The 24,862-nt window shown below is 38.3% G+C and overlaps 3 protein-coding genes across 3 annotated transcripts; 1 reads left to right on the top strand and 2 right to left on the bottom strand.

Annotated features, from left to right (window-relative positions):
- Positions 1-207: 207 nt before the first annotated feature.
- LOC116266459 (uncharacterized) lies at positions 208-1,841 on the bottom strand. Its single transcript, XM_031647695.2, has 2 exons — positions 1,624-1,841; positions 208-1,208 (listed from the first exon to the last, which is right to left on the bottom strand). Exons 1-2 carry the CDS (start codon positions 1,763-1,765, stop codon positions 430-432), a joined length of 921 nt encoding a protein of 306 aa, XP_031503555.1. The 5' UTR covers positions 1,766-1,841; the 3' UTR covers positions 208-429.
- Positions 1,842-5,340: 3,499 nt separating this feature from the next.
- On the top strand, positions 5,341-9,658 carry LOC116265360 (uncharacterized). The gene is made up of 3 exons (XM_031645924.2): positions 5,341-5,609; positions 8,561-8,637; positions 9,287-9,658. The coding sequence occupies exons 1-3, from the start codon at positions 5,462-5,464 to the stop codon at positions 9,332-9,334; spliced, it is 273 nt and encodes a 90-aa protein (XP_031501784.1). The 5' UTR covers positions 5,341-5,461; the 3' UTR covers positions 9,335-9,658.
- A 2,581-nt stretch (positions 9,659-12,239) lies between these two features.
- LOC116265176 (NAD-capped RNA hydrolase DXO1) lies at positions 12,240-24,796 on the bottom strand. The gene is made up of 13 exons (XM_031645721.2): positions 24,144-24,796; positions 23,030-23,280; positions 22,871-22,936; positions 22,541-22,619; positions 21,258-21,337; positions 20,293-20,316; positions 19,993-20,117; positions 17,549-17,765; positions 17,428-17,481; positions 14,916-14,962; positions 12,945-13,029; positions 12,680-12,743; positions 12,240-12,588 (listed from the first exon to the last, which is right to left on the bottom strand). The coding sequence occupies exons 1-13, from the start codon at positions 24,517-24,519 to the stop codon at positions 12,485-12,487; spliced, it is 1,572 nt and encodes a 523-aa protein (XP_031501581.1). The 5' UTR covers positions 24,520-24,796; the 3' UTR covers positions 12,240-12,484.
- Between the last annotated feature and the right edge of the window lie 66 nt (positions 24,797-24,862).

Here is a 24,862-nt window from a genome sequence, read left to right as displayed (position 1 = left end):
TTGAAAAGTTCGTGAGCACCAGCGCAGCTGCGCGAGAGCTTCGAAGGTGCGAGCTTGAGGAAAGGGGTAGAACTGTCACTAAGCAGGTGCCAGATGTTTTTTGATCTAAATGACAATGACACCCTCAAGAATTCAGAAAGGACCAGAAAATGGAAGGTATCACTAATGTATTAAGATTTAAGATGCGCAAATACGCTGGCGGACATACAATGAAAAGCCTTCCCAAAAAACTTAAAATTTGTAAGCGACATTTTCGAAAATTATCGTGGGTAGTTCAGACAATTTCTACCAACAATTGGCGCCAAGTCACGGGCTAAAAAAGCCGCACTGCTCTCGAGTTTCCCGGGTTCCCCATGAAACCTCGCTCCCCTTTTTCCTTTTTTCTCCGGCGTCGCGTCATCGCCGGTATCTCCTCAACCGGTGCGGTGCTCAACCCACGACCGCCGCCGCCTTCTTCATCTTATCCTCTTCCGCCTCCTCCTTCGCCTTGCGATCGTGCCGACTGTTCGATCTTCGGCATATCCGTTCGATCGCCTCCAGTATGTTCTCAAAGTCCGCGGAGTCGGCCGACCATCCGTCACGCGAGCGCGATGCGCGGATCCGGGCGATACACGATCGGATCTCGTCGTACCCCCCAACGCTGGCGTGAAGCGCCGCGTTAGCCTCCTGCGCGTCCTTGTACTTCCGCTTCATCGACCGGTAGCTCTCAATCGATTTCAGGAGCTGATCAGAGAGCACCTTGTTGCGCTCCTGGAGAGCAGCCGTGCGTACGGTACCACCGCCGTCTGCAGGGGGCGGCGGTGAGGCAGAGGTCGTCCGGTCGGATGAGGTTAGGGCTTGAACTCTGGCGAGGAGCTTCTCGTTTTGGGCCTTTAGATCGGCGACGATTTCCTCCATCTCGTCGAGCTCCCGGGCCTTCCGCGCCAATTCCCCGGCCATGATCTCCTTCTCCTTGCCGAGGCTCGAGAACATCCTCTCTAGGCTCTTCCTCGCCGCAGGGGTTGCGGTGAGCTCCTTCCGCGCTTTCTGGTTCTCGTCGCCCCTCGGCGACGGCGCCGTCCGGGCCTCGAGCCGTGCTTTGACCTCGTCCATTAGCGCTAAGACCGGGGCGACTCGGCCGCAGCTCCGCTTATCATTCGTGTTCAGATCACCGGAGAACGTGAACTTGTCCACAAGCCGGAGCAATGCTTTGGCGTTCGCCGTTATAACTGAAGATTACGGACAACAGAGAGCTCAAATTTAGTGAGGCGAATCAAATCGCTGATTTTTCGTTTTTCAGATCATCTTGCAACGTCTTCAGGAAAAATTACAGAAACTAACTGATTTTCTTCTCCTCTTCTCCTCTTTTTGCTTAATTTGGACAAAAAAAAACGGAGACACTTTCCATCTTCCAAATCGGAAAACAACAACTTCCATGCAATTTAGTTAATTTTGTCTCAGAATCTTATTGATGAAACTCAAGATAAGCAGTGCAAAAAAAAGAAAAGATTTATCATTTTTACTTCGAAAATGTATTTCCTACCAAGCATAGAATTGTGTCCGAAGAAAAGAGGAAGAGAAAAACAAGATCTGACCCCATTTTCCCTCTTTCCCTTCAGAAATCAATCCTTGTTTGGTTTTTACCTTCTAGGGCGTCGTCTTCTTGAGATTGGAACCGAGGAGAGACAGGAAGAAGCTCCGGAGAAGAATTCGCACGGAGACCCCTTAACACCAGAGCTTCTGGTTTTCGGCGCATGGGGGGATTCTCCGGCGCCATTCCGTCCATGAGCACAGGGTGGCCGAACGATCAGGGTAGGGAGTTGGGACGACGAGGCCGGTAAAAAGGAAGGATTTCGGAAAAGGCGCAGTAAAAAAGGACAAGACAAGGGACCGGATTCGTTTTTCAGTTTCCCTGCCCCTCGAATATGAAAACGTCCACCTTATTACACATATTACAAAAGTACCACGCATTAAGTTAACGACAATAAAAATCTCGACCTTTTGAAAAACCAACGCTAGCCGTTATATTCCTCCGTTCAAGAAAGTAGGAATTATCAAAATCACATCCAAAGTTTAGCCATAACAAAAAATATGCCTGAAGGCCTCAAAAATTGCTAAAACCCCGGATTTGCTTTCAATAGCGGTTGATTAGGGTGGTAAACAAAAAAAAAAAAAGCAACTGACTTTCTAGAACAAAAATGTTGGGGGTTTGCCTCTGAAATTTATTAACAAAAAATAAAGACAACAAAAATGGGATCATGGGATCAAAGCCATCCTAAACTTTAGGAAATGCGCAAATGAAACACTTCAGGCGTTGGGTCATCCTTAAATGAAACTTTAATTGTTACAAATTACTTTAATGATGCCATCAAACTTATCGATTTCTTGAACTACTAGCGGTAGCAAATGAACCAACATGGTAGGAAATAAACTTATCAATGTTGGTTCATTTGCTATTGCTCACAATTTTAAACTTTCAATCATTTGTGTCCCTATTGTTTTAAGGGCTATTTGTTATTATTTCGTCAATCTACTCAACACATTAAAAAGCCAGCTCACCCTCGTTTTATCCTCTTGTCACATCCACTTCAAAAAGTAAATAAATAAAATAAAATTGGTGGATTTGAAAAAAAGGGACAGTTTTGTTGGAAAGAAAGATAGTTGAGGGTACTATGGAAATTTAACACCATTCTTATTTTCGTGAGCCCTTCTAAAAGAGGTTTGTTAGTTATGGCTTTAATACCTGTTTGCCTTTAACCAACCAACCACCAAACCTTTGAAAAGAAAAGGAAAAAAAAAGGGTAAAAAAAAAATTCTAAATTTAGTGAACACAAGATCCATTAATAGAAGTGCAAAGGTGTCGTACTTAGATTAGCTAATCATATAAACGATGTAAAGAATTAGGTTGAAGCAAAAATATTAGACCCGTTAGAAATGGAGAAACCACAACCATGTCTCCCACCTGAGCATCGGGCCTAGGTTCGGGCAAAAAAAGATTGGCCTGGTCCGGCCCGGGTCAGCCTGAATTTATTTTTTAATATTATTTTTATTTAATAATGGTATACATTTTATTATTAAAAATATTGTTTTTATATTTTAGTCAGGTCGTGTTGAGTATCGAACCAAGCCGAAACTTGATTTTCAGATGTCGGGTCCGCCCGATGTCCAGACCTACTCTTCTCCCACCTACTCCAATGCAATTTTAAGAAATTTCATATGCACTTCTCTTTTGCAGCTCCATGCTTTGCCTTTCTTTCTACGTTTGATATACTGAGAATCATCAAAATTTAGAATTAAAATGCTCATTTTTTAAGAAATTGAAATTATTGAACAGGGTCTTTTTGTTTCCAAATTAGGAAACTGCAACATGGAATTTTGATTTCATTCCAGTTTGGTGAGGAATTATGATCTTGTAATTTTCATTTTTGAAACAAAATTCCAAACCCTCAAACGGTCCCTTATGGGGTTATAGTCGAATCTCGTAGTCAAGTTCAATTTCTGGTGTGTTACTTCTCTGAGCTGTAAACAGTCGTAAAAGTGACACTTAAGTTGAAAGATATACTATAGGTTCACCCGAGTCCCGAAGCAAACCAAAACCTTGGAGGTATAACAATATAGCCTTGGGGCTTTTACACCGAACGTGGTTTTTCCTAAGTAAACATAAAAATAAGATGTTTTACATCCCTACATATTGGTTAGACTTTCAATTACATGAGTCCCCTTAAATAACTTTTTTCTCGAGAGACGCTACCTTTGTGACTGATATTTATTTTCCAAAAAAGTTAGACTTGTAAAACTTTGAAAGGAATGTGTACAATATTACACAAATAAAATAACTAAAAAAAAGTACTTCGATGAACAAAGCAAGAATTAAAGGCTGCCTCCGCTGCTTTCCTTTTTTTCTTTTGCCTTTAAGGTCCATGACTGCATTGGTGTTGAAAAATGAGCTCAATGTGTGTGCCTTACCACTTACCACAACACTTTCACCTCATTTGCGGCATAAAAACATAGCGCTCATGAGAATTGAACTGACCTCATTTGCGGCATAAAAATATAGCGCTCATGAGAATTGAACTGAGTTACGCCATCATCATCATCATCTTTAGGACACGTACTTTGGACTTGCATGTGTATTGCATATATATAATAATGATACATCAAACTTTTTGGTGCAAGATTCTTATTTATATCTTCACTGATTACAAGTTGGCCTCATCTTGACTCAACAATAGGGAGAAAAAGGTATTTGGTTAGGAAAGATAATCTATTAAGAGTTACCAGTATCTTTTCGGTGAATTATAAGTATTTAAATTAATAAAGATCTTAAAAAAAAGTTAAAGAAAATTACACTAAAGGCATGTGTGGTTGTTCAAAGGTTAATTTGAGTGACCAAGAACATGATAAAGAAAAAGAAGGCTGACTTTTCTTTACTCAGTTTTTGAAAGGTGTAACTAGAGAAAACACTATTTTATGATAGAACTTAATTAAGAGATTACGAATATTATGAAAAAATCTAGAAAGGAGCATAACTTTTGTGTAGATAGCAAAATCATCATTTATTTTTTAAAATTAACAAATAGGGACTCAACTTTGGGACAATTTTTCAAGTAACTGCTTGCTAACAAAAATTATTATTTTTAATATAAAATGGTAAAGTATATTTCATAAAAACCACTCGGCCGTTAGCATTTTTAACTTTAAAGGGGGGGGGGGGTGTAATTTCTTATTTTTATAATAAAAATTAGTAGTTATTTATTAATAGGCAGCTCTTTCGGAATTTCTCTACGAAATTAAGCACTTATTTGTTAACTTTTAAAAGTTGGTTATTTACCCTAACTTTGAGTATTTTTGCAACGTTTTATTTAATTTCCTTAAACACATCATTTAGAAAAGTGTTTTTAAAGGAATTTTGATCTTAATTAACTTTACTACTCTCTTCGTGGGAAAACCATGGAAAACAGGACTTATTTTAATAACCTGGTGATTAATAAAACTATATTTGACGCCAACTTGCCTATTTAAAAGATATAGGCGAACTACTAAGAGCGGAGTACATGGAAGTTGGAACTTAGAAGATTAAGAACACTGTTATTAGGAAACACTTTCATGGTGTTCTATGAAGCTTTAAAAATTGATTTGAAAATTATCATATGATAAAGTTTACCTGAGAAAAAGATTTTCAAAACAAATCAAATGTGCCAAACATTTATTAAATTTTGTACATTCATTTGCGACATGAAGAGAAAAAATTATTGCTTACTGGAGAATTTTCTATTGCTTCAAAGTTTAAAGAGGCGTAGTTTGTTTGATTCTACACTTCTTAATAATTAATAGTAAAATCAACAGACAATGTAGTTAACGGATGCATCTGACTCCGTTCAGGTTCGTCTGGAGAAAGGAGCTCTGCAGCCCTTTATCGGAAGAGTTGTCCACCCCAAAAGTTCAAACGGTACTTCAGTAGCCGGTTTATATTGTATGGATTATGGGCTGTGGATCTTTTTTCCTCTGCATATATAACAGAGAAAGAGAGAGAGAGAGAGGCATGGCTGCCAATTCTACAAGCTCCGTCCCGGGCCTTGCCAGGGTATCGGACTCCGACTGTTACGCGGAATACTCTGCTTCTCTCAAATGTATGATCTCTCTCTCTCTCTCTCTCTCTCTCTGTCTTCTTTTTGCTGACCGTAATTTGGTGAAATTTTTTGTTCGCTTGGAGAAAACATAGTTGATAGCCTTCTGTTGACGTTATTCTGACCTTTGGTGGGTGCCTTTACAATTGGAAGGTTCCATGAGCATATGCGGGCTATATTATCAATGGGTGGTGGTCGATCCGTTCAGCTTTTACATGGGTTGTCTCGTGAATCATGCTTAACCTAATTTTAGTTTTCCCCTACTTATTTGTGCTGAAATTGATTTCTGCTAATTCTATGTTTGACATAGATTTGTGGTAAAAGATTGTTCATGGTGTATGATAATTTTCCTAGCATCTCCGACTCCCCAAATAATGCTCATTTCCTGGAAAAGATTTACCTGACAACCTTCACATTTGACGGCTATTTCTTGTGAACTGGCAAAAGACTTGGCTAGATGTCTCCGTTTGTGTTCAATCCTAAAACTCCCCGTTTTCGTAGAGGCAGCAAAGTGACACTTTGGCTGCCAACTGTGTGGCTACTCTTCCTTTTACTCCTTGTCCCATACATTAATTATGCACTCTGTATCCTGTGTCGATCCCAATTATGTCTGAGTAACACGCAAAAGCAGGCAGTTAGCTGTGTCAAATTTTTTGGGTTTGACTCGGCAAATGGCAAATCTAAAATCTTAGAAGTTTCCAGAACTCCAATTTTAGAGAAGGAAAAAAAAAGGAATATCTGTGACCAGTCTAGGTGAATGTATTTTACAGTATTATATTTCCATTCCCTTTATAGCAACCACTTTCATTTTAAGGGGTTGAGCTGGTAATGACTTAGAGCACATGCCTGTAAGTTGGAATAAAAATGGGAGCTCCACAATCATGTGTCTTAAACAGGGACACAAGTTCTCATGCTATAGTATAAGCTACATTACGTGGAAATCGGTTAGTCGATTTGTCAAGAACCTTATCATTTGGAACTTGGAGAAGCCCTAATTTCTCAATGTCAACATTCCTTTGCCATGATATTGTTAGGTAGGTAGTAGGTTCTCTTTTATGTTCATAACCCAAATGATACTAGAGGCAGACCATTCCGTATTCGTTAAACTTCTGCGAATCAAGTGAATTTAGTGGTAAATATTTTGGATTTCTCATGTCATTGTGCTTGATGGAACCTGGTCGAATATAATCCAGAGGGTCTAAAGTCAGATCACAAACTTCTGTCAGTGATCCTTTGATGTTAAAAATCACATAGCTGCCAAGATATCCATGGACAATAATTGAACAGGATAATGACCTTCCTAGCCTGAAATTCATGCAACCAAGGACTAAATTCCTAGGAGAAAAATTTTCCATAATTTCTGAAGTCAAAATCTGAAGGGAAGCAAAAGGAGATGCTTGATGTGGTTTTTCCCATGGAAGCTAGCCTATGGAATGGAGGGCCACCAGGTGTACATAGAAAATTATGATGATGTATTGCTTTATCTATTGACTATGCAGTATTCTGCCAGAGGAGCTTACAGAGAGCTATTGGTTATGCAAACTTGAACAACATTCGTTCATTCCCTTTTATTATTCTTGTATCTATAATTTCTTATAGATTTGCTTCTCAATGGCATGCTCTTTTTTTTTTCTTGCCAAGCAATCACTTTACAGTTTACACTTTACACCATAAAGCTGCTACATTATTCTCTCAGCGTGCTTCCTGCAATGGTTAAGCTGCCTTCCTTATCCATGTCATGATGTGCATGTTTTGCCATTTTTGGCTGTACTATCTCCTTCCACTGGTAAATTCTGTTTTAATGCCATGACTTTGGAGAACTGCCAATGAGATTTAACAGCTGAAAATTTATAAGTAATGTGCTGGCTAAGTGACTGACTTGTCAGCCGAAAGAACTGAGTCAGGGACTAAGGGGCCGAGTGCGTGTTCTCAAAAACTCTTCTCTGCATCATCAATTGAAGGGCGAAAGCATTTGAAGAGACAGTAGTCTAAAATTATTACCTCCCATCTTTTTGAATTAAAAAAATGATACTTTGTTACTGAAAATCTGTCATCCTAAAGTTGCCTGGCTAACATTTACTAATGTTATTATCATTAAGATGCAACAAATTGAGTGATCTGTGTGCTTTCAATTCTCTTCATCTTGGAAGCTCTAGCTCACTCTAAATCGCGAAAGATAATTTGTGTTCTTGAGGTTGTGGCAATTGCATTTTATGGATTTGATATATATTCACTGACATCTTCAATTTGATCCAAGTTACGACCTGGTTGATGCTCAGATTATTATGATTTGGTTAGCTGCTGTCAACTAAATGGTATTTTGTTCCTAATTACGTGGTTCTTCATTGCTATACCATACCCTTCTGACCAACAAGTGACTACTTTATGTCTCCTGGAGATCATAATCACAAAACTGTTATCTTCCTTGAACTGAAGCAGTCTTTAAAGATTTTTACTGCTTGCATATCTACAAGCTGTAAGGCTCTTATGCACAGACATATGTGCCGTGTGGTTGCACTGGAGAGTTCTGCTCATGGTTGGCTTTCCAAAGCAAGCTTTAGGCATCTCCAATTTTTGGCTTCTTTCTTAAATTAGGTAAAGCATTTTGAAGTGTTACCATCCCTACAAGTGAAAGTCTCCCATATGCGTATAGTTGATCACACATTGATAGTGCTTGGTTTCTCAAGCTCCAGTCCAAGTTCCTGTGTCCAGCCCTACCCACTTTGGCAACTACGGTGCATATGATTTGGGATGTCTCAAATGCAGATACAGTTATATACCAAAGTAAATAAGACATCAAACATTGAAAATCTGGTGATTTGAATGCATCTTGAAAAAGGAAAAGTGTGCAAGTTTTTCTAGTTATGTAATAAGTACAGCTTGTTCTGTTATGCTTTTTAACTTACATTCGTCTCTCTGAAGGTCTGAATCAATCTTTTGGGTGTGGACTGCAGGTTTAGATGATTTTAATTATGACAAGAGTAAGTGCCAACAACAGTTTGATGCTTACAAAGAATGCAGGAAGAAGGAGGTGACTGTTCATTCAACCCAATGCAGAGTCACTTCTTGTTCACATTGTCATGTACCTACTTTTTTGTTTCTTCACATCATTTAACGTAACAATTAAGATCGACCTACTATGGCCAACTAAGTGTATGATATGGAAAAACATATATTTTGTTTCTCATCTTGTTGGGTGAGTAGTGATTTTCTTCAAGTTTGAAACAATTGGGACTTTGCGGAGATTGGATGCAGCTACTTGAATGGTTTTCCACTGGAGTTCAAATTTGACTGTGGTAGGGTTGAGGAGTTAAGTGTGTAGCCAGATGCGCCGTATCTAAATCCAATCTGACTCAAACTAGTTACTGATGCATTTGCAAGTCATTTGCATTCGTAGGCTATAGGTGTATGATTGAAACCATAGTAGCAAATGCTGGGCTGCTGGCATGACACAGTCTATTGTCATTCCTTAGCAACCTAGTTTAAGTCGAAGATCATCCTTCTCTCTTACGATGTAGTTGGTTTAGCGTTAGTTTACATGAACTACAGAAAGTTACAAAGATCAGTATACTGCAAAAACCACAATATACATCTCAGTTACTTTTAATTGCCTTTATAAACTTCTTTTGTCTTGGTTGTTAACCTCATTGTTCTTTATTTGCTTGTTACTTTGGTCACAGAGAGAACAGCGATTGGAGCGCAACAGGAAGAGGTCATTCTTCCAATGAAGTTGGAGAAGCAAACATTTTGGTGAAGCTGTCTAGTTCCATAAAACTATAATTGGAAACCCTTGTATAGAAACAATAAATAATAACGATAAACTCCATGACCAATCTCCTGGGAAACCAACGAGTTTGTTTTTTGTTAGCGTGTACACCTCTTTGAAGAGTCTTTAAAGTGTCTGATTCTATTTCTAGATGGGTCTTGTTCTGGTAAAAGGATATCAAGCTTCCCTATCTTGAACTGCTTTCTCTACTACAGAGCAAGGGCTGCGTGCTATTTGAATGTACGGAATCTTGCAGTTTGTTCTTTAAATTTGGCATTCTTTTCCATTTCTTTGCATCTCTACTGTGCATTGCATATAAACCAAGACAGGTCTTCTCTGTGTTCTCTTTTTGGTTTCATTTTATAGCAACAGCCCTGATCACCCAGGCTTTATAAGGATGACACCATGAAAAGGCTCAGGCAACAAAGTGGCAGAGTTGAGACCTGATCAAGGTCGTCAGCTGAACCCCCTTCACATTCCCCTCCCATTCAATTACCTTACTCTAGCATTTATAATAACAGCAGCAATGATAATAATATGGCTGTAATCATGATTGTATTATTATTCAGGTCACTATCTTCTAATGGATATTCATGAACTGGTGAAATTCTTGAAGGCAAACCCTTGGATTAGTTTCTATGCCATGCCAACGTTTTATGTCCCTGTGATACCTTGGCCATTGGCTCAGGACAATGTGAATTTCAAATGAAATTTGATTGGGCACTTCTTTTGACGCATATTACGTACCTAATATTGGTTTACGTGTCAACCGAAGGTGCAATTAATAGGTCATGTTTGACATACTCTAACAGGCCATGTTTGAGATACTAAGTCCAAGTTGAACCTCCTATTCACTTATTTGCCATGGGAGAAAACAGCGATTGATGCACGGTCACGGGTTCCATGGAAAGAAACACTCCTGCTGTCTTGCAACTGCCTTTTTCCTGTAAAGATATGCCTTTCATACATAAGACAAATGTAAACAGTAAATACACCTCGAGGCGCTATTCTCGAGTTGAAGGAAGAAAACATATGGTGGGCCTGGACCAATTTGGATACCAACTAGTCCAATTTGCCAACAAAAACTCCAATGATTGGCTAAGGGGGGCTGGGCTTGACTTTCAAGATCATTGAGATCGAAATCAATGCCCACGGTGGATCTCCAAGCATATGGCAGCAAAAGCGGAGAGAGAGAGAGAGAGAGTATTACCTTTAGCATTACCCTTGAATGATCTATGAAATATCGGAGATCCTGACAGGCCCTCAGTATACGAGCATTCGCCTGCGGCCATTAGCCTTCACTCTACCTAAATGAGCGACTTTCATTGGAAGTTGACAGGCATGAGCGGAGCCAGGATTTTGTTTAGGGACAGGCTAAATAATCCAACCTCAAATTTGGATAGGGCCAAACTGAACCTAAGTAAAAAAAATACATTGAATAACTAATTTTTTTTTATTTTTCTAATGTAAATTTTTTTTTTCCGCTAGTTCGGGGTGGGCCACGGCCTAGGCAGCCCCCCCTCCCTCCGCCCTTGTTGACAGGGATGCTCAACGAGCGTCCAGAGAGGCAAAAGAGAACGGGAATCCAACAGCCACTCAAGATGGACTAGCTTTTCCGCCACTCCGTTGCTTTCAACAGCTCAAGTTTCATGCACTTGTCCTAAATGGACTACTCCCCACTTGCTCCAAACAACCAAAAACGTCGTGAACATTTTGACAAGAACACGCTTTAACTTTTAAGTATAACAACAGCACACTTGCAATTGAATGTTTTATATTTAGCAACTTAAATTAGGGAATTAGGGAGGTGCTAAGTCTCTGGTAAAAAGCTCTTATCGTGGTCCGATTTCCAGCATTATTATTAGCAACAGTAGCTCGCCTTCTCACAACTTCGTTTTGATACCCAACAGCAGAGAATATGAAAGGAAAGCTGACATTGAGATGGATATTGGATGGATACGTATGGGCGCTTACACCAGGAAGACATTAAGAAATGCGGAAAAGTTGTTGGCATCATCAACTTGATTAAGGAACTTAGCATCCAAAATTCTATTGCTGCTAACAGGTTTGAGGCTGGCAGATCATGTAAAGTTGATGAGAGAGAAAGAGTACAGGCTTGAGCAGGAGGGTAGTGCTAAATTGGCAAAGGTCTGATGCAGAAAGGTGCAAACAGGGCCATTAACCACGACGAACAGGAGGCAGACTATATGGTATCAGTTGTTCCGACAGTCGATTACTTGGCAACGTGTGAAGATAACCAGAGGCTGAGGAAAAAGCTTGCAGCAAGTATCACATCATGCAAGAACATGGAGATGTTAGAGCCTCGGAAGGGAAGAAAGAGATAATGGCAGCAGAGCTGTGAATGAGCTATCTGAAATCGAGATGCATTTGCACGACTTGAAAGTACAGAATGACGCTTATTTCTAAGGTCCGGGCGAGCGTTAGCAAGCGCAAGGGGATCGGCAATGGAACGATCAAAATACAAGACCTCCAAGAACGGAACAGACAGCTCTCTGGACAATTGCTCAGGTCTCCGGAAGGATATCGTCTCCTCAAACGCAAATTAAAGAAAGCAGAAGTAAATGCTCAACTTCGGCTGTAGGTTGCAAAGATGAACCCATTATTGGAGACGACCGATGAATCAAAGAGTAAAACGGAAGCTGGTGGACGTCAGGTTCTTGCAATCCAGAAGCCGATCAAAGATGAGAGCAGACATCATAATTCCGAACAAAAAGACCAATAAACAGTTTGTATTTGCATGACATCTTTGAGAATTTACACTTGATGGCAGCAGAACAGCCCTAAGAAAGACATGTCCGGCACGAACATCACAAGTTGTCATTCCTGACAAATGAGAAAAATCAACATGCAAAACCAGGATACTGTATCCCTGGGAGAGCAATTATTCTATAAATATGAAGATTACAATTTTCATCATACAACAGCACATGTACGTTCTCTGCACATATTCTGTAATTTCACTTGTATTTTCAGAAAGTATGACACCTATCTTGATTGCAAAATACGGATCAAATACTTGAACCCTATAATCATTTGTTATAAATATCCCACTGTGAAACTATCCATTCAAAACTATGGCTTCACAAGACACCTAAAGCTGTTCCGCATGATTAGTGACTACAGATGGGCATGAATGGGCTCGCAGTAGCTCTAACCGAGTAAATGGATGGCAGAACTGAAGTATATAGTCTTCATCTGAAACAAAACAAAGACAAATTACATGCATAATTGATTGAATCCAACATATACAGATGTTCGCTTACTCAAAAACAAAATGATACTCAACTCTCTTTAACGGTTCCATACAACCAGCACAACACCTCATCTGCAAAGGCCAAGCAGACACCTCCCTGACATGTTCATAAAAGCATTGTTCAGTGGTAAGAAAACAGGTGTAGAATACATAAATCTTAACCTGGTTATTTTGCCTAAATTTGGATTTATGATGACATCAAAGTTGAGAGGGAAGACTTGAATTAAAGTGAAACAGAACACTAAGGACACCCAATATCTGATTCCAATTCCCACATTACCAGCAAGTGAATTTTTACCTGCCAATAGTTTTTCATCTTCACCCTTTGAGTGATATCCTTGGTGCTAAGCCTCTCAACACGAAGAAGATGTCCAGCATCATCCCTGCAAGAAACAGCGAATCAGAGTCCATATTACTTGAAAAAAGTAGTCCCAAATGCCTAATCCATGAACTAGTTTCAAGCAGAAAGTGAAACCATCTCAAAGTGATCACTCTTTGTATGGCAACATCCGTTTGAACATGGTAGTGTGGACTGTGGCCACTTCAGGATGGATAGCATCTGAGTTGTGTCAGTACAAGAAATTTTTTTATTGACATTTTCTTATATTTTCAAGCCTTGGTCATGTGCTTTCCAATTTATAACTGACTGTGGTTCAAACCCTTTTTTTTTACAAATTCAAAGGGAAACTCAAACCTGAAACATCTTTGGTAAAGCCCCCTAATTGTACCACCCCAACCTCAGGCTTTACACATGCTGTAGCCTATGCAGTAATCATATTTAACAAACATACTGTCCTAGCGCTACCAAATCATCACACCCCAAGCCAAGCTGGTGCCTGTTTTTGACCCATGTGCCAAAAGAACAACAACTACAAAGATCCTTTTGAACTTAAAGATAAGTTGTTTTCTAACATAAATTGCTGACTATCTTAAGCTGGGGTCATGTTCGGAAAAGCTTTGATTACTTTCAAGTGTGTGAACTTCCCTTGATATTTCAAGAAAGATACTTTTAGTTTCCCCCACTAAAAATGTCTTACCATCCTCTAGTAGTAACAAAAGTTTCAACAAGTCATTGTCATAGTAGTAGTTTGACAAATCTTGGCTAGACTTATTTGTGTATCAATTTTCAGTTTTGTGCTTTTCATTGTCAATACACAAGGTCTATGACAACGTACATGTTACTAGGTCCCATTAAACAGCTCATAAAAGTGAAAAGCAAATTTTTGAATATAGGTTGTTTTCTAACATAAATTGTTGACCATCTTAAGCTGGTGTCATGCTCGGAAAAGCTTTCATTACTTTCAAGTGTGTGAACTTCCCTTGACATTTCAAGAAAGGTGGCATTTCATCCATCAACTTTTAGTTTTCCCCACTAAAAATGTCTTACCATCCTCTAGTAGTAACAAAAGTTTCAACAAGTCATTGTCATAGAAGTAGTTTGATAAATCTTGGATAGACTTATTTGTGTATCAATTTTCAGATTTGTGCTTTTCATTGCCAATACACAATGTCTTTGACAATGTACATGTTACTAGGTTCCCTTAAACAGCTCGTAAAAATGAATAGCAAATTTTTGAAGTTTGCCCCAAAGATGGATAACATGGACACAGATGTAGAAGGGGAATAATGCTATTTTATGGAGTTCCCTGCTGTTACTAACATGTAAAAATATATAGAACAGCAGCAAAACACTAGCATTTTGAAAAGCTTTTACCACAAATTCTTGGAAGGTTGTGAAGAAGCTCACCTTGTTGCTTCATGCAAACCTTCTTATCAAACATAAGCAGCTGCATTTTCCAATACATGACTAAATTTTGAAGATCACCCTTACCAAGTATTCAATATGTCAACAAACCAACAAAATGCAACTGTTCATACAAGAACCGTGGCTACACCAAGGAGAATACAAAATCATAAAAATCACCTCACAATATAAACTTTTTATATGCCTTCAACTTCAATGCAGCACCATTTCTTAACGCCCTTAATTCAACATTGTGCTGTATTAACAATTCAATACCCATTTTAAACCATATTTCATTTCAAAAGACATTCTCGGTATTATTTTAATCATTTTCTGCTCTGAACATGAGGTGAGTTAGCAATATTATAGAACTCAGAATTGACAAGTCACAACACCTCACTTAAGGACACATGTAGGGTAGTTACCTGTAATACATACTAGATAAACCAAGAAACTACAAACAGTTTTCAGAACATCCTGTGCTCTCAATTTGGAATCAATCAGCTTATAACTCCTCATATATACCTGAAGCCAATGACAATGAAAGGTACACCAGCTAGGAATGATTGGATCTGCCAAAATTAATACGAAATTGTCATCAGATATAATCATACACCACAACGGAAAAACATCATCAGATTTTGAAGATAATTAGGTGATAGGAATTTTTCTCCTATGAAATAAGATATCATTTGAAACATAAAACGAAACATAAACCTAATTTCGTACTAGCACTTTTCACATCATAATTTGAGCAAAGAGCGCATGTCACAAGTTCTTTGGGTTGCTTCTTCTCTTAAGAAAGATCAGCTGGTTAGGTGGACCATGATGGAAGCTCCTCTCAAGGAAAATGACTACAAGAATCACTCTCACAGTTTCACACACACACACACACACATATACATATAAAGGATAGGAATTCAGACCAAGCTACACATCAGGTATTAGCAGGATTAATTTCAGTACAATGTATTGTCAGGCAAAGATACGGATTAGACTTCAAAATAGTCTCTACAAAAACGCCAGTTTTATCCAAGACCCTTATTTTTTCCTTATATGTCCCCCTCCTCACTCAACTTTCTCTCCTAGGTCATGGGTTCCATGGCCCCTCCCAGCCAATCTCCTGTCTCTGGTGAGCCACCCAATAGTATGAAGATGGCCAACTCACAGTGACTTTCAATGTTATAAAAGGCGTAGCGTATCGCGTATTGGTCGGGCCGACCTATACGCCATATCGTAACGTATCGCAAACGTAGCGTAGCGTATCGTAAAATTAATTTTTTAATTTTAAAAAATATTTAAAAATCATAAAAAATAGAGAAAAATCTGAAAAAACGAACAAAAAATCAGAAATTAAGAAAAATGTATTCAAATATAAAAAAGATCATCATACATAAGGAACATTCATGTGTATCAATGACACATTCAAAAATAAGAAATCAAATCTTCAAGAATAACATATAAGCATCCATCACGATTTTAAACTTGAAAATTTTATAGAATCTTAGGACTTAGAGTCTTAGGACTTGGAGTTTTAGGACTTAGATTACATCATAATTTTATAAGTTCAAAACATATAGTTATCATCTTTCCTGATTCAACGACAATATCTCCCAAATTGATGAATCCTTGGTTATTTTTTATGAAAATGGGCAAAATCTCTCTCCTACGTCTATTGGAGTCTTTAAATACAAGAAGAGAGAGGGGGAGGAGTGTTTAAACTTTTAAAAAATAAAGAAATATGTGTTTTCTCCCGTATCGTACGATACAGGGGTGTATCGCCCGTATTGTACGATACGGCCCCCGTATCGCACGATACGGGCGATACGCGTACGATACGGACGCGTATCGTGTTTCAAACACATATCGTATAGGTTTTCTTGACCTATACGATAGGTATCGTACGATACGGATAACATTGGTGACTTTACTTCATTCCCATTATACATTTTACATTTTTTTTTATCTTCTCTCATTTTCTCCTTTGATGGGTACAGCGAATAGTGAAAGAAACAAACTATCTGTGGTCCTGCCCAGTGAGGCCACTAATGTCTCCACCCACCAGTACGCAGCTGTGACAGCACGATGCTGGTAAGCCCAATGACTTTTGCGCCCCATAGCCTTCCCTAGCTGTTTTCCCTAAGGTTGAAGCTGAGGGTTTCTATTCGGTTAAGATTCACTGTATGAATAGTGACACAAGCTTAAACAAGTCAAGGTCGAACTCCAACACAGTCGATCTCAAGGTTACCTTGTAAAGCTTGACTCATGCTCGAGCCAAGTAAGTAGTAACATATGGGTCAAGCGTAGCCAGGGCTGGCCCAACTTGAGCTCAATTTGGCTAAAGGCAAGCGTAGGGCTGTACACAACAAATGCATTTAATGTTGTCCTAAAAATCTGAAATAATGCTAGCAATTTCCATAAGGAACATAAAAGGCATAAGAGGAGATCCCTATTTCCTCTCTAGGTGACAACTTGGTTGTCAATCCATCAACTACTCAACTAATCAACCAAGTCGGCAGTCAGTCAACTATCCATGGGCACAAAATCAGTAGGGCCCATTTCATAGACTAGTTCACCGTGTTGGTTTAGTCATTGACTAACTTACTTTTGTTTTTTTATAATTTATTAATTATATTTTTTTACAAACCAAACTTGCAGTTCACTTCCAATTTTGACTACCTAAGAGTTAGGATGGCATAAGCACAGATCTACGTAAAGGTGTCTTTCAGGGGATTTAAGATTGTACATGGTGAAGGGTTTGTAATAAAAAGTTCAACCAAATAAAAAAGACATCTCAAGACAAAAGAGCCGACCTCGTTATGTATTCTCAGAAAAGGAAAAGCCAAAAAAAATACAGGAAAAAATGAAAAACTTTTCCAAGTGCAAGAGAAAGACTGAAATTAAGAAATAACCGCATCTCCCCACCCCTTAAGACAAGCAAATTTCTTCATGTGTAGAGGAATGAATACCAAAAGTTTTCATACTAAAAGTTGGAAAACATTTAAAAATATCTATAATGTCTTTAGGAGTTGCATACCCAGAATTTCAACAGTTTCTGCCTCTCGAACCTCTCTTCAGTATGGAAGTCCAACTAAAACCACATAAATAGTTGTTAGCTGAGGCATCACATGAAGATAATACTAGCCTTTTCAACCAACCTCCCGATTTGTCTTCAGCTCTATATAATACTTCTTTCCACTTTCAGAGACATCACAGCAGTCCATTTCAGCCCCCATAATAATGCGATGGGCACCTAATTTGGTTTTAATGATAGAACAGAATTCAACGTTTGCGTCCACTGGCTGGGGCTCATCAAAATCAGCCCCTTTAGGGTCCTGCGTGGCAATGCTTTCAAATGAATATCCCCAATAGCATCTACAAGAAAGAAAAGAGCATTAATAATTTGCACAAGTTGTAGTCACCTGTAAGCTAATGCCGCCAACCATTCTTAAACTAAGAAATAGGAACTAAGCATGGGAACAAAATGAGAATAGAAGTGTACAGTAGTAAAGAGAGAATCTCATCCTGCCTGGAAACTAACATACTTTCAGGCTTTCAGCAAGGATGATTGTTCGTGCACAACATACAATAAAAGGCAAAACGTTTGGATCATGAAATATGTGAGCAGCAACGGTCCACAGGCACTACCCTTGCCACATGGACATATCTAATAGGCAGCTTCACCTCTGTCAATAATCCAGTAGAAGTTTCAAAACCTAGAAAACAAGAACTTATGCATTCAGACAACTCCATTTATGCAACACAAGTTAGCCACTTTAAAAACAAAACCTTATTTTTTGTTGCAGATATAGAATTGAATGTTCACCTATATGATTCACCATATCACTTTCCAGAACCATCCATGTCTCAGCTCCTGTGGTTTAGAGATTTTGCATTTTAAAGTGAATTTTAATGATGAAATACATTGAAAACACATGACATTCCGTATGTGTGTACACTGTGTAGGCACACATACCTATATGTATGTCAATGTGGATGCAAACATGCATGTTTGTGCATGTGTATAAAAGCACACAACCAATTGTATACAGGTCATGAGAAGAAAACCCACTATTTTGGCTTTGTGACACAGTCCTTGTTGGACACCAAATTCTTGGGCCAACTTTTTAGCCTGGCCCCTTTTAAAACTATATTACCAGAGCCTACTAAAATCACTGACAATTTGGCGCTAAATTTCACTTTTATTATAGAACTTTTTGAATCATGAAAACTATCTTCGATTGTGATGTTCAATATATTCTTACATAACCTGCATCAATGCTTCTTTGGAAATGTAGTAGTACAAATCACAGACAAGGAGAAATTACTTGTTTATCCTAATCTGTAGTTTTTTTTTTTTATTGGCAGAGAGATAGCATCAAACTCTTATCTATTTTAACTTTCGGGAAAAACAAAAGGAAAGAGATATTTCCAATATTTTAACTTTATCAGACAAAACAATCTTTCCCAAAAAAATGAAAACTGGGTTAAGTTTGACTCATATTTAAAGACCAAATAGAAAGGTTGGAAAGGCATTTTAGCCAGTAAATATAATTATGTATGGTTGATTACTAAGACATATATTGCATACATTTTCATAACTCGACACATGTTTTGATACATACCAGAATATTCATGTTTCTAAAGAAATTCACAGACCACTTAAGCAGCAAATATATTCCTAAAATGGATTTTTTTAACCACATGTGATTACCATGAAATTTTGTATAATAACTAGCTAAGTCACAGGGATACGAGTATGATTTGGGTATCTGTATGGAAATATGGTATGGACACAATAAGTTAAGAAAAAGCGGGGAGGGGGATACGGAAAGATATGTATATGTATGTACGAAAAATACTACAAAAAATCAAAATGAAAGCAACATTAAATAAACAAGTGGTATAAATTATACGTTAATGAATAATAACTCTAAAAAACAGAATGAAAACTGAGGTAGAAAAAAATTAAATCAGGCAAAATTAAGTAGTTGGGTAAGCTTCAAGCTAAAAAGTACCCAAGTGTGTCCAAGTACCTACTTTAGGTACAGGCATGGCAACACAGATACGTGGACCTTATTGAAGCACCCATGTGACTTAGATAACTAGTCAATGCTACTGGTAAACTATATTGTCTCCTGTGCGATCAATTGCATAAAGCATTAAACTACTGGATCTGTTAAAAAAAGTTACCGCATTTATGTATTGTGCATTGCAGTTGCAGATCACAAATTGCATGCAAGATGTGCACTGAAGTATCACTCGCAGCACAGGACATCCTGTTATGCCATTCCAATATAGTTCAGGACATCCTGTTATATCCCGGCTAAATATTGCCCTTTGTATTTAATATGTTTCTGCTGGAGAGGATTTTTCCCTTCTTAGCCCAAAAGAAACCAGAAGTTACCAGTTACCACAATACATGTAAGCTAGAGCAAGTACCACGACAAAATCTGATATTAGAAAAAGATAATACATGCTTTCCATTGTTTCACTTGTTCTCTTTCAAAAAATCAGAAAGGGAAGACAGTACTTCAGAGAGAGAATATAGTAACTTCATAAAACTAATTAGAAGGAACAGACAAGTGAAACTCATAAGTACCTTCGTCGGTCTATTTCACTCTGTGGCCTTTCAGGAAGTTTATGAACATCAAGGTATACAACTCCTTTCCTCTTGTGCACTCCCATTTCCCATGGCTCATATCTGTTATAAATAGTTCCTAGTATCTGAAAATCATGAGTATGGAACAGAAAGGTGAACAGAGAGTGTGACCAACTAAGAAAGATAAACGTAACATAGAATGCTCTTTTGAAGAGAAAAATAGAATAATTATAGGGAAAAATGCAATGATAATACAAACTGCAAAGTTTGAGGAAGAGCATGAATGAACTGAAGACTAACCTTGTTAAGGTTATTTCTGAAAGTCTGTGACAAAAAGAGGAATGCAGAATTAAAGAACAGCCTTGGAATGTGAAAAAAAAGGTACCAATATCTTAAATAAGTATGACACTATAACTTCACAATATTATCATATGGCTTATATAATAACAAAAAAAAAACAAAAGTGAAAATAGGCTGAGAAGGAGCCCTGTCACTAAGAGCTCTGAACTGCTCCAAAGTCCAAAATCTCTTGGTAAGCACCAATGTTGTAAAAAGCGTATCGTAAGCCGTATCGGTCTGGCTTTAAGATACGCTGTATCGTAAAATATCGTAACGTATCGTAACCGTATCGTTTTTTTTTTAATAAATCAGAAAAAATAGGAAAAAAAATCAAAAAAATCAGTAAAAAACAAGAATAATATGTTCTTCATGAAAAACACATAGATTTAGAAGTCATAAGGTCCATAAGTCTATGAGATACCACATCAAAAAACAAGTTTTAGATGTTATGTATTACATCAGAAGATGATAATGAAATTGTGAAAATGTTCAATGTCAATACATATAAAATGAAAGCACTCTCGACTCTCATTCATAATCTTCATCATATTCATTCTCATCCTCATCTCCATCTTCTTCTTCATTTTCATGTTCACGATTTAAAAAAACTTCTTTCCTCCCAACGAGAATCAACCACCCATGCACAAATCCATGGTTTAATCGATGATTTCATTTTGAAAATCGATGATTTCCCTCCACGGTGGCACAATCTCTAAGTTAAAAATGAGGAAGGGCCGGGTTTTTATAAAAAAAACTCAAAAAGGGGGTTTCCAGCCCCCATTTTTTGAAATCAGCCCGTATCGTACGATACGGGGTGTGTATCATATCGTATTTTGTAAAAGATACGTATCGTATCGTACGTATCGGCCCCGTATCGTACGTATCGTATAACATTGGTAAGCACTTGATAAAGGTGACCAACTTACTACAAAATGAATATTCTGAAGATGAATTCCCTTGTCTCTTATACAGGCAAGGAGATCGCCAAATCCTTGAGATTCCTGATCTGGATTAAAAACACAGATTTCCCACATGAATCAGTTCTCATGCAAGCAGCCACATACAAAGATAATTGTGAAAATAAAAGAATGACGCAACCAATCAGGTAAGAAGACTCACAAACAAATGAAAGAAGAGTTATCCTAATATTTTGTCAACTCAAGCAGGGAAAGGAAAAAGGACTTGCAAAAGCACATCTTAAAAAGTGTATATTATGCCTTAACGAACCCAAAGTGCACAACAAGAGGAAATGAGAAGTATGAAAGAAAAAAGTGCAATGTCATCATGTCTCAATAGGCTTAACCTTTTCATTCTTTTAAAGAGTTGAACCCCCGTGACAACCATATCCTTAAAAAGCCAGTAGAATCAACTTGACTCTCAAGTATTTGCAGCAACCAAAATGGGAATTCATGAAGGAATATCAAATTCACAACGCAAGCCTTAGTTCTTAGCTACAAAAGAGGCAAAGTTGAAGAAAGAACGAACCTAAATGGGTGCATACTCACACTCTTTCAAATGAAAAGGGACATCCATCCTTTTGTATGAAACATGACTTTTCCCATATGAGATGAAAAGAAGGATTCTCTAGGAATATATGGTAGTACAGTAATCATAAATATCAGTCTCTTCTATATCTACCTCAAGCAAACATTAAAGGTTTCTTATAAATCTCATGAAAATCTTGGTATCTAAAAATCTGATAGCATGAAAAGAAATTGAAAATTGGAGAAAATAAGCTATTTATTAAAAAATAAATGAAAGTTTTATAAAAGTACCATGAAGTTGTTGAGATACTGTCACAACAATTTTGAATTTCTGAATTCTCTGTGTCACAAAATTTTATCATTTATACTTTTCCTCTATATCTTGCAACAAAATCATAATATTGGGATCTCGCCAAGATAAATGACTGTTGGTAGGACCAACATTTTAGATGCATGAAAAAAGTCAATACAGGTGATGCAACATAGACTATCCACATTCACATTCCGTTGTTCTTACATGAGAATAAACAGATCACAAGGACTGCCAAAAAACATGCAAACAAAAGAATACTTTGATACAATACAGTAACCTTGTACAGAAAGGAAGAAAAATGATGCATCAGTTCACTAACATAATGCAGCACATATTCATTATTCTGCAAAATTCTAACCGTCAAGAAATTTAGCAACCCAAGCAAGAATAAAAGAACAGACCCCAAACTTACCTCTTTTACTGATAAATGATTCAAAGCCTGCATTTAGATCAATTCCAACTTCTCGAAAAATGGCATGTCTGAACAATCTCTGGCAGAACATACCAAACTTGTAAGAAAAACTTCGTAACTTGTATCAACATAAACAGGAACAAGTATTACATGGATTTTTAAAGACATCATCAAATTAGAAATGTAGAAGCAAAAACAAATACAAAAAAGCTAGAATAGTCTTTCATGAATATGTACAAGCAGACACAAATGTTATGACTTACAAAAGCCAAGACATTGAACAACCATGAGTAACTGAAGTATGGCAGCATGACATGCTGGATTACTAACCAGGCGTCGATCATCAAAGTAGACTTCTCCACTTTCATCTCGGCTATAACATGCAAGTTCACAAGGCTGATCGAGCAAGTTCCACATAATCAGGCATACAGAAATTCTATATAAAAAAAATACAATCTCACCCTTCAAAATATGGATAGTATTCTTTACCTCCTGAAACGCAACACACTTTCGAGACAAAGTCTCTTCACTCTTAGGAAGCTTCAAATCTGAAATAAAGCGTTCATCGGAGCGCCCATTTGCTATAAATCCAAAACCACCACGATTATGCCGTTGTTGAATGTGTCCAGGCCAAGGGACAGGTGAAGGCAATACACCATCGCTTGCGTGGCCAGACTGGCGGTGGCCACGACCAAAACCCCCTCTATTTTGACCTTTTGTTTGCCGAATTACTGGACATGCTGCAGTTTTTACAATACTAAATTCTTTGAGAATATTGATATTCACAGAAATTTTATGCATCTAAACATATTATCATAAATAAGCAGACATATGAACTGTAAGCATATACACATTACAAAGTACAAACACAAGACGAACATGCCCAGGTTCCAAGGACACAGGCAATCACAAACGCACGACCATATAGAGACAAGCAAAAAATTTAAAATCACAACCTTCAGAGAACACAAATAACTGATCTCATACATATGCAAATAACCTTCAATATCCTTAAAATGAATTTGCAGACCTCTTGACTGAAATTCCATATACGCATATTTTCTTATGGTAGCAACGTATATTTCTTACGGTAGCCATGTAGGTCAAACGTCTTACGTGAGTTTCTACACCCTCTCCTTTTGCATTAGCCACTTCCGGAATCCATTGATAAATATATCCACCTCTCCTTTTCTTTCCTGCTCTAGCAAACAGTATTTAGATAAAACCTAGCTAAAGCGCAGTCCGTATTACTATTTCTAATGCTAGATTAGAGGCATAATTTGCACTCTAGAAACCGCAATACTCTTAAAACCTTGCCCGGTTGCACTGGATTTGACATTATGTACCACATTTTTCCAGCTTCGCTTTCAGTTGCCAGAACAAGAGAATAATCATCACCATGAGTGCAGCATTATTTTTAGAGCAAATCTTGATATGTAGGAGGAACTATTCGAAACGCCGTGAAACTACGTAAATATCAAACTAGCGAATAGTCCAAATAAAATTGCAAAAAACCAGTATGAAGAAGATGATGACTAAAGGCCAAACTATGACCTATAGTTTAGTACCAAAAAGCACTACTCATGGAGCGACGGAAAGTTACTTGGCACTTGGAACGGGCTAGTCGCCTTCGTGCGACAGTACTCCTCATTATCCGAGCCAAATAGGTCCTTCTCCTCCACCTCTTCCTCTTCCTCCTCCTCCTCCTCATCGTCATCATCACCTCGGCTCCCCCTATCCCGATCCCCGTCCTGCTCGTCCTCACCCTCACTCTCACTACCGCCGCTGCCACTGCCGCTGCCGCCACGGCGGTCGGCCTCCTCGCCGCTGCTGCTCTCGCCACTCCCGGATTCTCTATCACCAGAAGAAGAGGACGATGACGACGATGATGAAGATGGTGAAGATGACCCGCTTTGCCCCCCTCCGTCGTTTTCGCGTTCAGATTCTTCACCAAACAAATCCATTTCCGAGAAATCCATCTACTATCAGAAATTTTCAAAACAAGAAGGGGATATCTAGCGATGCCCTGCACTACAGTTTCTCCCAATAAGAAGCAACCAGTCGAATTTAGACCGGAAAAATCTTGGCCCGAATCAGTAAACCCCTAGCAGATCACTCCTCATCGAGAAACGGAGGGAGATAGAGAGGTGAACCCGCGAACTGCACCGATTTGGCACGCTCCGGTTGAGGAGGATAGAGACTGCAGTTGCGGGCCGCCAGTGTTCCTAAAATCGAAAATTAAAGAGAGTACAGAATGCCGCTGTTACGCTTTTGATGGTTCACAAATTGATGCCCCCTAACATTTCAGCCGAATTTCTCCAA

This window comes from Nymphaea colorata, chromosome 12, assembly GCF_008831285.2.
Source record: "Nymphaea colorata isolate Beijing-Zhang1983 chromosome 12, ASM883128v2, whole genome shotgun sequence".
NCBI classification, from domain to species: Eukaryota; Viridiplantae; Streptophyta; class Magnoliopsida; order Nymphaeales; family Nymphaeaceae; genus Nymphaea; species Nymphaea colorata.
This window is presented reverse-complemented; position numbering and strand designations above follow the sequence as displayed.

What these genes read in the sequence shown, in the direction of transcription:
- LOC116266459 (XM_031647695.2), bottom strand. Translation starts at nt 1,765, where the DNA reads ATGGACGGAATGGCGCCGGAGAATCCCCCCATGCGCCGAAAACCAGAA. An exon ending in AGAAGACGACGCCCTAGAAG is followed by an intron (nt 1,209 to 1,623) that starts GTAAAAACCAAA and finishes CGTAATCTTCAG; the next exon opens with TTATAACGGCGAACGCCAAA.
- LOC116265360 (XM_031645924.2), top strand. Translation starts at nt 5,462, where the DNA reads ATGGGCTGTGGATCTTTTTTCCTCTGCATATATAACAGAGAAAGAGAG. An exon ending in ATACTCTGCTTCTCTCAAAT is followed by an intron (nt 5,610 to 8,560) that starts GTATGATCTCTC and finishes TGTGGACTGCAG; the next exon opens with GTTTAGATGATTTTAATTAT. An exon ending in AAGAATGCAGGAAGAAGGAG is followed by an intron (nt 8,638 to 9,286) that starts GTGACTGTTCAT and finishes CTTTGGTCACAG; the next exon opens with AGAGAACAGCGATTGGAGCG.
- LOC116265176 (XM_031645721.2), bottom strand. Translation starts at nt 24,519, where the DNA reads ATGGATTTCTCGGAAATGGATTTGTTTGGTGAAGAATCTGAACGCGAA. An exon ending in TCAGAAATAACCTTAACAAG is followed by an intron (nt 20,118 to 20,292) that starts GTTAGTCTTCAG and finishes CATGATTTTCAG; the next exon opens with ATACTAGGAACTATTTATAA. An exon ending in AGCTGAAGACAAATCGGGAG is followed by an intron (nt 17,482 to 17,548) that starts GTTGGTTGAAAA and finishes ATGTGGTTTTAG; the next exon opens with TTGGACTTCCATACTGAAGA.